We start from the raw sequence: 16,012 nt of genomic DNA, 5'->3' as shown, positions 1-16,012 counted from the left end.
AAGAAGGAACTAGTAAAGTTCAATAACCAATCTACGCAGGCACCAGAGCGTTAAATCTTCAAACCTAGATTGTAATCCATAAAACAAAATAAGTATGTGGGACTCCAGGAAAGCCTTGATGGGGGTTATTTATCTACCGTAAATAAAAATTATTCATCTCAGTTTTTTTTTGTTTTGTTTTTTTAAAGTTCAATTTAAATATTCCTTCTAAATATCAGCAACTTTCAGTAACTAGGTTGAGTTACTTAGGAAAGATTTAAGCCTTGTACACATCCATTTTAAAATTGCCAATCATGGGCCAATTTTACCACATCCATATAGTATGTGGGCAAACAGAATGTGAATACTCTGAAAAAAAATTGTGCAGGTAAGCTCTCATACTACATGCAGGTGGTAAAATTGGTCATTGATTGGACAATTAAAATTAGAAGTGTGTATGCACCTTTAGATTTCCCTTGTTGGTTAGGTTCACTAATCTTGCCTGAAAGAATGCTATGAATTAGAGAGCCCTTACTGGAGGTATGAGAACTACCGTCCTGTCTGGTGTCTGAGCCCATCCTAAGGCCACATACACACATCAGACTATAGTCTTTTGAAAATGAAAGATCACAGACCAATTTTACCCCCTTCCATGTAGTATGAGAGCCATACCTTCAGTCTTTTCTATGGAGCTGAACTCCCCATCAGAAAAAAATCTTTGCAAGATGCTGTACAGACACAAAAGATCAGTATCTGCAAAAGATCTGTTCCTGACAAAGATCCGTTCCTGCAAATTGCATTCATAGTCTATGACATCTGCAGATCATCATACACACCTTGTTTAACTGACATTCATCTGCAGATCAGACAATCATCCGCAGATCTGAAAATCCATCCTGGTGGATCTGATCTGCAGATGAATGTCTGTTAAACAAGGTGTGTATGAGGATCTGCAGATATCATAGACTATGAATGCATTTTGCAGGGACGGATCTTTTGCAGGAACAGATCTTTTGCAGATACTGATCTGTTGAATGTGTACAGCATCTTTGTGTGCAGCATCTTTGTGTGCAGCATCTTGCAAAGATTTCTGTCTGATGGGGAGCGCAGCTCCATAGAAAAGACTGTGTAGAGTATAGCTCTCATACTACATGGAAGGGGGTAAAATTGGTCTGTGATCTTTCATTTTCCAAAGACTATGGTCTGATGTGTGTATGAGCCTTTACTCAGTGTCCAAGCTCATGAGTGTGCACTAGATGATCAATGAAAGGTCCCAGTGGCATACATTATTCATCTCATATCAAAAGAACACTCAAAAGCCAGGAGGAGTACATGTCTGAAATCAAGACAAGCTGGTTGGGTTGTGCCAAGACAAAAACTAAATTTCTTGTAGTTTCCAATCTCCCTAAAAAAAAAAAAAAAAAGCAAAAATTTGTAAATTTTAAAATACGTGTATGAATAGTACATTAGTCCCAGAGTAAATGCACTATACATTTTTCCCTCCTATGTAGCATTTACAGTACCTAGCAAAAATGCATCAGATATGACAGATTTTGGACTAGCCCCTCTCCCCAAGGGGGATTTTCAGTACACTTTATTCTATTCAAAAGCACTGTCTGGAAGGCTAGAAAGCCAGTCTCCTCTTGTGCACATTATTTGGCAATTGGAATGTGCCACTGCTATCCAGGGAGTGCTCTTAAAAATAAAAAGAATTCCTGAGGACCCCCATGACTTTGAACAGTCCAAAATCTGTCAAATTTCTATTGCCTACTGCATTTTACTCAGGGGACAAAATTACAACGAATTCATGTGTATTTAAAAAAATTTACTAATTTTCACAATAGTGGTTCTTTAATATGTAAAATATAAAATAAACCCTGTAGCATATTCTCATTTTCTCAAAAACATGACACATTCAAGAGCCTGGAGACCTGGGAAAAAAATATATATCAAGACCAGTGCAAGGAGCATAACTGGTGCAGAAGTGGAAATGCATCTTGGAGCAACCAATCAGAATTCTTTATCTGTATATTTTCTCCATTTTTTCTACCAGCTTTGCTTTAAGTGTTTCTTGCACAATTTTTGATAGATATGCCTGTGTGTTCTATAAACAGAGATGGTCAATGATAAGCAAATCATTTTGATTCTAAATTTCAAGTAAATGATATGCAGTTTGAAACTGTAGCAAGATAACTTCCTGTCAATTCTGATTTCATGTCGTATACAGGTTGCATGAAATCTGAGTACAAGTCAAAATTATTTACATCAGACCATATAGGCAGTTATGGCCTTTGATCAACAATGTAATATACTTGGTTTAGGGATTCTGGACCCAAACAAAGATATCACGAATACTGTAGCATTTTAAAATCCTGCTTCCAGTTAGGCATACTTCATACACACTGCAATGCAGGTAAGCTGTAGTGTACTTCGCTTTTGTTCTGTTGCTATCGAACTTGTCCCCAGCTCTGCATACACTGAACTCCTCTGCAGCTTGTTGTCCCAATGCAGTTAATTACCAAGGACATCAGAGCTGACATAGTTCTTATTTAGTTGTCAAGGAGCAGAATGACAACACAATGGCCAGAGTTGAGCAGTTGCTGACTTCATTGTTAATATAGTTATAGTAAACTATACTGTGTGGGTAAGTAGCAGTGGGACACACTGTGGCTCTGAGGTATTGGGGCCACACTGTGCCAGAATGGTAGTATAACTAAATAAGAAGGATACACTGTCCACCCAAGCAATCAGTGTCAGTGTCTGCTGCACAGGACAGGGGATGTGTATAATCCAATGGCAACCTGTCTGCTGTACAAAAAGGTGGAGGTTAGATCTGTGGAATGTGGACATGCAATGGATTAACGCGAACCTAGAGGAGACTGATATATGTGAACGGGACAGTTTATTCCATAGGAAAGCATGGGGTCTGCCATCAGCTCTGGGAACCATTCTTTTAACTTAATGTCTAATCTTTTTCACACCTTATCTTGAATAGCCTTTAAAGGGGTTCTGTGGATGGGTTTTAAAAACAAAAACAGACACTTACCTGGGGCTTCTACCGGCCCCCTGCAGCTGTCCTCTACGATCCTCTGTTCCCTGCCGCCGGTCACGGTCCATTTATTAGTCTAACTAGACGAATACAACTGCGCCACCATGGCCGCGCACGTCCTCGCTCCCGTCTCCGGGAGCTTACTGCACAGGCGCGGTACTAAGTCTTCTCGTACTGTGCCTGCATAGTAAGCGCCTGGAGATGCGAGCCGGAGCAAGGACGTGTGCGGCGCAGTTGTATTAGTCTAGTTCAGGGATGGCCAACCTTGGCACTCCAGCTGTGGTGGAACTACAAATCCCATGAGGCATTGCAATACTCTAAGCATAACTCGGGGAGGCAGAGACATGATGGGATTTGTAGTTTTGTCATAGCTGTAGTGCCAAGGTTGGCCATCACTGGTCTAGTTAGACGAATAATTGGACCGTGGGCGGCAGAGAATGGAGGATCATAGGAGGACGGCGGGGGACATGACAGCTGCAGGGGGCTGGTAGAAGCCCCAGGTAAGTGTCAGATTTTGTTTTTAAAACCCATCCACAGAACCCCTTTAAGAGCACAGCAAGCATAAAGAGTGCTTAAATAAGAGGATATGAACTCACTTCAGTATTACTTCCCTTTATGTTTACTAGGTGTTGAAATGTAATTACAGAGATAAGCTAAGGAAAATAATGGAAAACTCAGAAAAAAGTTGAAAGTGGGTTTATACTCCCCAAACTAAAATTTCAGTAACTGCTCTTCGTTACATAAAACATTTGAAAGAATTCCCAAGCATCCCCAGTCTGTAAAATTGTTTATTTTCACTGCAGAGAGCAGTATAAACTGCTTATCTCTGGCCATCCGCAAAGGATATCATTGCCAGCTGAAGCTCTCTGCAGGTGTCTTCACTCTGCCCCCTCCCTCTTTTGAATAGACACATTACCCTGGCAACAGCTGAGTCACTTCAGCAGAGAAGGAGGGGGTTAGAGTGAAGACACAGGCATGGAGAGATTCTTGCCTTTGCCAATGACCAGAGATAAGCAAACGTCTACTGCTCTCTGCAGTGGAAATATACAACTTTACATACAGGAAACCACTGCGCCTGCATTGCGATATCCCCGTTCCCGCTGATGTCACCAGGAGCGTACTGTGCAGGCCCAGTATGATCTGTGCCTGCACAGTATGCTCCTGGTGACATCAGCAGGAGCGAGGACACGGCAATGCAGGCGCAGTGGTTTTCAGATTTTAAAGCCGGAAATACCAGAAGTGAACCGGAGGCGGAGCCAGAGCATCGGTGAGTGGCTGCGCGGGCACAGGATGTCTGCGGGGGACCATTAGAAGCCCCAGGTAAGTTCAACTAATTTTCCTCCGACCCACCTACAGTATTCCTTTAAGAAACAGAAGAGTTTGCCATCTCGGTAGTGTGAAGCCTATGGCTGGATCAGAGGCTTCTCGGATCCTCTTACAACTCACCTTTCCAATGTAGAGTGCCTCTAAACGTATTCGCCCCTCCAATAAGATCAGACGCGCTCCCGGCCTTTGATATGTGCATCCTGAGCGGGCATGTGCAAGTAAGGTCTGCACATGCCCAGTAGAACTAAATGCTTGTGCATGGAGGGAAAATGGCAATCATAAGCGGCTTCGCGTGAACCTTCCTCATGCATGTTCAGTCTGGATGCCCTCGTCTAATAAGTTTAGAGGGATCCATGGCAGGAATGGTGGGCTGGAAGAAGTTCTACGAAGTCTCTAGACCATCCAGAGGCTTCCCACTACTGAGATATGCTAAAATAAATAAATAAAAAAAACCTGCTTTGTAATAAGTACACCTAAACCAAAGATGTCCATGTATCATCCAATGGGTACCTGATCTGGCAAAGGACTTGCAAATGATCAGAAACCGATTAGGAAGTAGAAATTTGCCTTGCATCACTATTTTGATCAGATTACAGCAGGAGTTAACCGCAAACCGCTAGTCCAATTGTACCCTATGGCAGTGTTCTTACTGCGGCGATCATAGGCGTTTTGCGATTAGCGATAATCAAACGTGCTATCTGCAGCGTTTCTGGAGCTATCGCGATTAGCATGTATAGAACCGCTAATCGTGATCACTCCCAAAACTCTACTTTGTCCAGTGATTTTTCTGCGTTAAATTGCGGGAAAATCACCCGCTGAAACGCTAACGTTTGGGCTTGTTCATACTAAGAGTTTACGGATTTTTTTTAAAGCGCTGGTGATTTTGGAAATCGTTCTAAAAGCGCTTATGCAATGATTTCCTATGGGAGTGTTCAGATATGGGCGCTCCACTTTCTATTAAAATTTCAAACGCGCTACCTGTACCATTTTCTGAGCGTTTGTGTTCAATACAAAGGATAAGGAAACCGCAAAGCGCTTGAATTGCGATTTTCCGAGAGCTTTAATGTATAAATACATTGTATTTATTCATTTCCGGCTACAAGAGTTCTCTTCCTGCTTGACGTCAGGGAGTGTCAAAATTAATCGCTGAGCAAAATGGCTTTTCTAAGCGCAAAGTGCAGGGAAAAGCGCTCTATAAATCACTCAGCGCTTACGATAGCGCTGACGATTTATAATGTGAACAAGGCCTAAAGGTTCGTATACACGTCCGATAAAGATCGTTCGTTACGAACGATTCGTGACGTTTACACGATATTCAAATTAGACGGAAAAGATCGTTCGTAATGAACGATTGTGTACACACGTGAACGATATAAGTATAAAGTACTGAACGACGAACGATTAAAAAATGCGTGCGCAAACGGAAGTGACGTTATGACAGGCAATAAGAACATGCGTTATCGGACGATCTTTGTACACACTGCAACGATTAAACGATTATCTTTCGAAAAAATCCGCCGGGTTGGATTGAACGATAACGGTCGTTATCGTCCCAAAAAACGATCGTTGGAAAATTTGGAGCGCACGATTATCGGTCCAATTGTCGTTATCGTTCGTTTTTGAACGATCGTTATCGTACGTGTGTACTCAGCTTAAGAGTTAAGCAGCCAATGATCCCCACCAAACTCTATGGACACAAACCACCTTTACCAATCAACTTAAGATCAATAATGTAATTAAAAGAGGCTTTAGTTTACAGCTCAGTTTTTGATTGATCCAATGTTTTTCTTATGGTGCCCAAACACGAGACAGCTTTTTCATTTTTCCCCCCCATTAGATAATTTTGTTTGATTATTCTGTTACATTGAGGGGGGGGGGGGGGGGGAAGATTCTTTTCGACTTGAATAAAAAGGAAAACCTACATTTTATTGTATTGCATATAAGGGAAACATCGGATGGACCTAATTGATTAAAAATAATAACATACTGTATGCCCGGCTTTAAGGACAACTGAAGTGAGAGGGATATGGAGACTACCATTTTTATTTCCTTTTAGGCAATTCCAGTTGCTTGCCAGTCCTGCTGATGATCCTCTACCTTTAATTCTTCAAGCTGGCAGAACAGGCGTTTCTGTTGGCAGCCTCCATGTTCTTCTCACTTCAGTTGTCCTTTAACTAAAATGCGTTTAACATCGACCCTTTGGAAGGAAGTTCGATTGGAGACTAGATTTGATTCCTTTACTGCAGACATCTATTACAGACTTCTACTATCTCAGTAAAAACCTTAGTTTAATATAAATCCTTTGTTATAGGCCCTCCTAATGATGGATATTCAAATTCTGCATCAGGCCAGATGTGACTGGCTTGCTTTAAGTGACAGGTTCACTTTAAATCCTAAATGTTACAGTTAAGTATGCAAACATGCATGGCATAAAAGGAAATAAAACTGGCTTAAGTTGTAGTTAATTACAGCTCAGTGATCACTTGTACAAATGGAACACATGGCACAGACATCAAACCCTTGTAAACCGCTTTCCATGTCACTTATTTAGACTTCATACTTCAGATACATTATACATTTGTGGCTGTTATGTTAAATACTCTGAAATATGACATTTTAAGCATACAAGACACATAAAAAAATCATTCTGTGGAATAGAAAGAAAAACTCTTTTGTGCTTAAAAAACTACGTAAGACCTTTGTACTATTTGTGAAGGGTAGGATTTGGTTTTCGGATCACTAGGAAACAACATTTGCCCAATTCCCATTAAAGGGGCACTATAGCGAAAATGATGCTGTTCCATTTTCCCCACCATCAGTTTTTTTTTTTTTAAATATGGACAAGATAAATTTCACGATAGAATTTGTGTTAAAAAAATAGCTCCTAACACCAATTCTTTTCTTCTACACAGTTGATCTGCATCAGTTAATCAGCTGTTCCTGTGCTGATGCAACGGCTAGCTGTTCCCCGATAACAGCCTTATGTCTCTTTTTGCCTCCGCTAATTTATAACATGGCTCACCCACTCCAGAGACATGTTGTTGCGTCTCACATATAGCTATAATGTAACTAAATAAACAGGCTGCTAATTAGTTACTTAGCTAGTTACATTATAGCTACATATGAGAAACAACAGCACTGCTCTAGAGTGTGTGAGCCATGCTATAAATCAGCTGAGGCAGAGAAAGATAGAAGGCTGCAAGCAGTTAGCAGCCCAGCCATCATACCAGCACAGGAATAGCTGATTTACTGATGCAGATCAGCTGTCTAGAAGAAAAGAATTGGTGTTAGGAGCTATTTTTTTTTAACACAAGCACTATGGTGATATTTATGCTGCCCATATTAAATAACTGATGGTGGGGATATAATGGTATAGCATAAGTTTCGCCATAGTGCCCCTATACATCTGCAACCATAGTAAAAGGCATACAACTGACCACAAGAACGATAGAAGCAGGAGGGGGAAAAAGATGAAAGGCACAGGCTGAATTCAGGAAAACAAGGTTTTAATATTGGAATAGATATAGCAATGTAACATTCAGTAGTAGCATGTTGGAAGTAACACTGATCTTTAATCAAAAGAATCCCATCCCTCCATCTGTTTGATACTCCGATTGAAAGGTGATCTTGAAAGGTGTTTTAGCCTAGATATATAAAATTTAAAATTAGATAAGAAAGAGTAGAGATGTAAACAAAGCGTCCCTTTCCTTAAGAGAACAGATTGACACACCTTTCATAGACACCTGCACTGCAGGAAATTCTGTACCTGCATACCGGGGCCAGCAGCTTGCAATGTGGAGAGGAAAGGCTCATGGGTGTATTCTGCAAACTATCAAACAGACTAACACAATTTTCAGCCTGATTTCTTCTATCCTATAAGTTCCTATACCTGTTCTAATGTGATCTGGCTTACTGCAGCCTTTCCTAGTTGCACAGTGGCTGTGTTATCTCTGTTATATAATCTAATCTTCTTTCCTCTGTCGGGCTCAGGCACTCAGGCCGAAATGTGCAGGTCTGCTTGTGATAGGATAGAAGCTATACACACCCTCTCCAGGCCCCCTCCAAGCTCTGTATGACTCGCACACTGAGCTACTCTCAGCCTATCACATGCTGTTAGCAGTAATGTCTTGTTTGTAAACACTGCCTAAAAATGGCAATTACAAGCCAGGATTGCAGCAGGGAGTGGCAGAAACAGCACAGAGGGGCCCAGGAGAACCTAATGAATAGAATGATATGCTTTTTATTGTAAGAATTTTAGAGTACAGATTCTCTTTAAAGCCAATGGGAACCGCTTAATAAAAAAAGAAACCAAATACTTACCTAAGGAGAGGAAAGAATCTGGGTCCTAATGAGCCTTCCCTCTCCTCTGTCAGCGCCCTCGGTGCAGCGCTGGATACCCCGTTCAAATCCCCTGCGCGGGGGACTTCAGAAGTCTTCGGGGAGCCGAGTCCTCATGAAGACAGGCAGTCCCATACTGCGCATGCGCAATAGAGGGCGCTTGCCCATGTGCAGTATACAGCGGCCCGTCTTCGGGAGCACTCAGGCTACCGAACACTTTCCGAAGTCACCTTCGTCGGCGGAAGGAGCAGTATTTGACCAATTTACTCAAATACTGCTCCCGGGGACAGCGCAGCATTGCAGGCATCGGGAGAGGAGAGGGAAGACTCATTAGGACCCAGAGCGTTCCCTCCCTTAGGTAACTACCTGGTTTATTTTTTTATGTAGCGGTTCCCATTGGATTTAAAGGAAACCTGAGACGGGGATATTAAAAAAAAAAAAAAAAGTCTCCAGCCCCCAACAGGCTGATCATCCCTCGGCGCTATTCGCCAAGTAAAGTCTTTCAGTCTAGGGCGTACTGCGCATGCGCGGCCCAGCTGTGTGCACTCCTATCAAGTGTACGTGTGCGGGTGTGTGTGTGTACGCAGCCGGACTGCGCATGCTCCAAGTGGCCCTGTCTGAAGAACTTTACTGGCGAAATAGCGGAGGATGGTGAAGGAGCGATCAGCTTGGAGAAAGCCTCGGGTATGTATCTTTTTTATATCCCAGTTCTCAGGTACACTTTACGGTACCCATTAAGTATTAACATACCGATCACCATGGCAATCAATTGTAAACGATCAGTCGTGCCCTTACATGACTGAATTACCGCTAACTAATCCAATCTGATCAATCTGAAAAATGGATCGATCCAATTTCGACTGTTAATGGACACAGCCGATAGTTTCTGATCAATTAGCATGGCAATCGGTGACGATACATCAGCTGAAATTTGTAATCGTTAATGGGTACCTTCAGACCGCTTTTACTAAACTTTGCTTAAAGTGAGCCTGAGGTAAGAGACACATGGAGGACGACATTTATTTCCTTTTAAACAATGCACATTGCCTGGCTGTCCTGGTGATATTCTCTCTCTAATACATTTAACCATAGACCCTGAACAAGCATGCAGATCAGAGGTTTCTGACAAAAATCTGACCAGAAGCTGCATGCTTGTTTCAGGTGTGCGATTCAGACTACCAGAAAGATTAGCAGGACAACCAGGAAACTGGTATTGTTTAAAGGGAGATAAATATGGCAGCCTCCATACGTCTCTAACATCAGGTTCCTTTATAAAAAAAAAAAAAAAAGGGACCCTGTAGTGACCTTTATGTAAATAAACTAAGCAAAGTCCCATGCAGGACTGTCAGCAGAAGAGGATTCAGGTTAATATAGGGTCAAGCTCCAAGCAAATCTGATCAGCATGGTGGCATGGAGCTGGATGCAGTGGCCCCCCTCTATGGAGTACATATTAAGCTCCGCAGCATCAGCTGGGCGCCATGTGGCCAATAGTAAAATATTGGTAGTTTAAATTCCCTATATTGTACTATGCACTACCCAGCACCCATTCTAACCTTCACCCTCTGTTGTAGGTGCCTAGCCCCCAAACCTAATGCCTAACCTGCCTGTAAATGCCTAAAAAAAAAAAAGAACACCCCCTACTTAATGCCTAACCCCCCTTAAAGAGGAGCTGTCAGTCATACTATCTATTGCTCTACTTACATATGTATTGTGCACTATCCACGTTTTGATGTTAGTGATCCTTCTACAGTAAATCAAAAAAAAAAAAATTCCTTATTTCCCACTTTAAGTGTGGCTATTTTGAAGTCGATCCTGAAGTCATTTCCTGCCCTAGTCTCCTCTGCCCGATGTGCCCGCCCTTCACTATGAAAAGTGCATTGTCTCAGCATCAGAAATATTGGCCAATCAGACAGGAACAGAGGTGTGGGAGGGGAAACCAGGAGGGAAAGATGCTTCAGCCAATCAGGCTGCATTAGTTAAGTCTGAGGGGAAATAGAGAAGCAAAACAGGACAACCCAGCATGCCCTGCAACTTCCTTTTTGTGTACCAAATTTTGAGTGTACTGAATAAGAGTCAGGTAAACTGGGGAATGATCATTTATCAACAAGAAAAGTAATGATTTTAACTTTTGGATTGCCTGGTTAGCATCCTTATTACTTGTTTACTAGATAAAAATAAAGAATTGATTTTATGCCCGACAGTTACACTTTAAGTGTCTAACCTTAACCCCACGTAAGTGACTAACCTTAAACAGCACCAAAACGACCGATAATTGTAGCCGATCGCTCCATACAGATTACCAAATATCAGATGCCTGCAGATTGCAGCTTAATCAATGGGGGATACTGCTCTATGCTTACATGGAATATGCACAATTGAAGGTAAAGAGGCGTCCTGGTTGAAATAAAAGCATCTAAAAACAGCTTAACATCGAGGAAATAATATGGAGGTGGCTTACCTCAATAACGAAATCCTTGTATATGACAAAAGATTTTTTATTTAGCACAGGCGACGCGTTTCGCGGGTCCAAGCCCGCTTCATCAGGCCAATAAAAGTGCCAAATGAACAAGTAGATATGGCAAAGGGAGGCTCCCTTTGCCATATCAACTTGTTCATTTGGCACTTTTATTGGCCTGATGAAGCGGGCTTGGACCCGCAAAACGCATTGCCGGTGCTAAATAAAAATCTTTTGTCATATACAAGGATTTAGTTATTGAGGTAAGCCTCCTCATATTATTTCCTCGATTTTAAGCTGTTTTTAGATGCTTTTATTTCAACCAGGGCGCCTCTTTACCTTCAATTGTGCATAGCTATACCCCCAAACAATCTGTGTTTGAGGGGTGGTGACAGACCACCTGTGGTTGCCCCACAGTGGACACCTGCCCCTACTTTTTTAAGGAGAGCGACCACATCCAGGTCCCGGCTGGGACTACCCCGAGTGGAGTCGGGTTTATGGTCTCCACCTGCTTCCTACGGTTGGTTGCCCTTGCAACCTCCTTTTGTGAGTAGTAATTTATTGAAAATCCTTTTTTCAACTGCATACTAATATACTACACTATTGGGCTCCCGTATTTGTCGCCTATATTTTTTTCCCTGCAAGGTGCTGACACCCCCACTACACTACTTACATGGAATAGTTTAGGGTCACTACAGAGTCCCTTTAAAATGAGGCACTAAATAATGTAGTATACAATACTTGCATAATAATTTTAACCCCGTTTTAAAATACAATCATGCCACGTTAACATTACAAAGAGGACTCTTCACTAGCCTGTACACCAGTACTTAGAGTTTGCGGAGGTGCTGATGGTATCGGCACTGGGATTATTTCCAACCAAACGGGATAAAGTACTCTCTAAGCAGTGATCAGCACACATTGGCGCTATTTTACTATCAGAATAAACACAGAATACCAGCTTAATATGTAGGACTGGCAAGCCAATATTTAAAAATGGGGTAAAATTAATCATTTACAATTTTTATTACGGATTAGGGCACCATTTTAGAACATACTGAAGCATTCTGGAACTAGACTTATGGATTTAAAACAAATCTGCTATACCAATCCAGAATTATCTCTAGCAGTAATGTACCGTATTTTTCGCCGTATAAGACGCTCCGGAATATAAGACGCACCCAGGTTTTGAGGGCAAAAACCAGGAAAAAAAAAAATGTATGCTAAACCTGGTGTGTCTATATACTGGAGCGTCTTGTATATGTTCTCCCCCAATTAATGTCCTCCATGTGACCTCAGTTGTCCCCCATGTGCCCTCAGGGGTCCCCAGTGTGGTCCTCCTGTGTCCTTAGGTGTCCCCATATGTCCGCAGTGTGGTCCCCCTTTGTCCTTAGGTGTCCTCGGGCGTCCGCAGTGTGGTCCTTAGCTGTGCCCCAGGTGCCCATAGCTGTGCCCCAGGTGCCCATAGCTGTGCCCCAGGTGCCCATAGCTGTGCCCCAGGTGCCCATAGCTGTGCCCCAGGTGCCCATAGCTGTGCCCCAGGTGCCCATAGCTGTGCCCCAGGTGCCCATAGCTGTGCCCCAGGTGTCCATAGCTGTGCCCCAGGTGTCCATAGCTGTGCCCCAGGTGTCCATAGCTGTGCCCCAGGTGTCCATAGCTGTGCCCCAGGTGTCCATAGCTGTCCCCGCTACATGTGTGGTCTGCTCTCCGTACGGTAATGTCTGCAGGGGCATGTATGTATGTGCCGCCCCTGTGTTCCTGGCTCCCCCCATGTGGTGCGCAGACTCGTTCCCCTGCCTAATTGTCCGTTCCCGCATAGGTGCGCTCACGTCCCCGCAATTGTACTCTACCCTCCCCGCTCGTTTCTGCTACCCTCCCCGCTCGTGTGCGCTGCCCCCATGTCAGCATAGCAGCCGCAGTCTTACTATGCCAGCGGCTCCCGGGATCGCAGACCTGGTCTTCTGTCTTGCCGCTCTAGTGATGGCTTCTGCAATACGCGTCATCAGCAGAAGCCATCACTAGAGCGGCAAGACAGAAGACCAGGTCTGCGATCCCGGGAGCCGCTGGCGCACCACATGGGGGGAGCCAGGAACACAGGGGCGGCACATACATACATGCCCCTGCAGACATTACCGTACGGAGAGCAGACCACACATGTAGCTAAATGCAGGGAATCCCCGACGTGGCGGCGGTTAGTATCGGCGGGTGTTCTTAAGTCGGGGATTCCCTGCATTTGCCGTATAAGACGCAGGGACTTTTTCTCCCCATTTTTGGGGGAGAAAAAGTGCGTCTTATACGGCGAAAAATACGGTAGTTATAATACAATACTGATTTGCCTCCCTGAAGTAATCTGAGGACCCCTGGTTGCCAGTGGTGTAGCAATAGGGGATGCAGGAGTTGTGGCCACGGCAGGGCCCCTAGACCAGAGGAGCCCACTGGGGACCCTACTTCAATCACTATTAGCACGTCATTGGTGCTGTGGTGGTAAAAACCTCTATGTGTGCTTTAAATAGTGGAAATCATAAAACTGTTCCCCTTCCCCTGCTCGCATTGCAGAAAAACAAAAACCAACCCCAACAACATTACGGCTGGAACCCACTAGAGTGATTTTCTGAGCGTTTAGGGAGCGAGTCAAAACACTAGCGATTTCCCTAAACGCTCAGCTAATGGTAATGGATGGGCCAAATTCCCCTGGAGCGATTGCGATTACCAAAATCACAAACGCTGGACATGCAGCATTTTTAGCGTTTTTGCTATCGTTTTTAAATTACTGCACACTGTAAAAAATTTTTTTTACATTAATTGAAAGGTCTAATCAGAATTAAAAACGCTAATCTCTACACAATCGCTGGCAAAACACTTTTTAAAAATCGCTACCAAAATCGCCAGAAAACGCTCATTAGAAATGCTAGCGATTGTGATTAGCGACAGCGCTTTGTAGTGGGTTCCAGGCCTAACTGCTGTGCCAATTGCAAGATTCTCACTGCTTTTCCAGCTCTCATGACCTACTTACAGTTTCTCAGCATTACTCATGTACCCACGATCTGCTCAATGCTTCCTGTTCTTTACCCCACACTCTATAGCTATAGGCCAATAGCCAATTAAAAATAAAAAGGGGGGGGGGCGGGATTACTCTTTATACAGAAAATGCCAAGATTGCTATTTATAAATATGCCATGGGTACAACATACTGTATCGCTGCCACAGAACAGCATCACCAGGTCAGGTGGCTGTTATTCACATTATTGAGCTGCCATATAACTCATGCCAAAACTCAGCAGCAGATGCGAGCACTATGGACGTGGATATTTATAAATTAGTTTGTTAGGGCTTGTGATAGTCTATGTTCTCCCACTAATTTGTTAATCAAAATGTTTTAAATGCCATGTGACCCAAATAAGCCAACAGAGAGCCAGCATAAGGCTTTGGACTTCATTTGACCTAAATAAGTCAGAGAGCTGGTATTGGACCTCCTAATGTGCAGAACACAGATCAGTGATGTTAAAGTCTCATACATATGTGCGAAGACGGTCACATAGCAGAGAGCGGGCTCAGTCTAATTAGAATGTACAGCGCTGCGATCGACAGCAGTGCTGTACTGGGAGATCACAGCGCTGTACTGGGGACAGCCGTGTGTGTGTGTGTGGGGGGGGTCAGATTGGACACAGAGGCATGTTCCCTCCTTTCTTATGTGTTGCACCCAAGTCATGCTCAGTAGCAGAACGCAATGGACGTTAAAGAGACTCTGAAGCGACTTTAAAAACCGCTTTTTAGCTTATATCCTACATGGGCATGTTTGCCCCAGCTAAAACGCTGCTATCCCGCGGCTGAACAAGGGGTCTTTACCCCCCAAATCCCCTCCATGGTCTTATTTTTATCTTATGTGCCCACCTCGGGCTCTCTTTAACCCAGTTGAATGCATAAGCCCCAAAGTGGCTGGGAGTTTAGAGAGCAGACAGTGAGGCGATAGAGCCGTCAGACCAGCAGAAACACGTCTATACAGAGAGGACAGACTGTCGGGTCACAGGAAGACCATATACAACAGGCAACCAGCAGGTTCTTAGATCTCTTTTGGAGGAGGAAATCCAGTCATGTTTTTAGTGCTTATGAAACTGATTTAGCATATTTTTGTTATAGAGGCTTATCCCTTAAACTACCTATGCAGTTGTACAAGCAAAATGGTCTTGTATACAAAGCTGCACCCCAATATACACCTGGAAAACTTAATTCTAAAATGGCACTCCTGTGAGCCCTCGTGGATCAGAGAATGTCAGATCTGACGGCAGGGATTATACACCAGCCTCTGTATAGGTGGGGGCTTGGGGATGTCCATACTCCAGAAACAAGCCATCTTCACCGACCAAGGCACATAGGAACTCCATTATGGAAAACAAGAAATATGGATGCTGCTAGGACTGCCCTCCTCCCAAAAACCATCTAGTTTCCTGTGTATTATGCTCATCCTCAGGTTATAATACTTTATTAGTTCAACCTGTAAAAAAAGTGCAAATCAGGAAAGTTAGTGAAGAGCCAGAATGCTGGATTGGCACTTTCTCAGAATGCTGGCTTTTCTGCAGTCTTTATGGGGTAAAGTTGTAGATTCCAGATGTACAATGAAGCAAGGAAATCGGCTACCCAGACTCAACTAATCAGTAGGGATGGTCAATGAGATAAAAATTCCAAGTTGTGGCAAGTTTTTATGCAGCTTTAAAACGAAACAATCAAAAGCCACGGTGGCTTCAGTCCATTGGTCAGTTTCCAAGATGCAAAGGCGTTATCTGAACCTCACTGACCATCCTACCAGCAGGAATGTATAAAGACGTATCTACAACCACCTCACTCAATTCCCATTCATAGATCTATCG

At 43.4% G+C, this 16,012-nt stretch overlaps 1 protein-coding gene across 5 annotated transcripts in view; it reads right to left on the bottom strand.

Annotated features, from left to right (window-relative positions):
* NUP58 (nucleoporin 58) overlaps positions 1 to 16,012 on the bottom strand; it is a 114,384-nt gene that overhangs the window by 3,585 nt on the left and 94,787 nt on the right. The window contains exon 15 of one of the 5 annotated variants that reach the window (XM_068266974.1): positions 7,844 to 7,998. The exons of the other annotated variants lie outside the window; for them this stretch is intronic. Coding sequence (XP_068123075.1) covers positions 7,994 to 7,998 — 5 coding nt within the window. The 3' untranslated portion in view covers positions 7,844 to 7,993. Of the gene's footprint in view, positions 1 to 7,843; positions 7,999 to 16,012 lie in introns of those variants that run through there. 5 annotated transcript variants of the gene reach the window in all.

The sequence above is a fragment of the Hyperolius riggenbachi genome, chromosome 2 (genome assembly GCF_040937935.1).
Source record: "Hyperolius riggenbachi isolate aHypRig1 chromosome 2, aHypRig1.pri, whole genome shotgun sequence".
Lineage (NCBI taxonomy): Eukaryota > Metazoa > Chordata > Amphibia > Anura > Hyperoliidae > Hyperolius > Hyperolius riggenbachi.
This window is presented reverse-complemented; position numbering and strand designations above follow the sequence as displayed.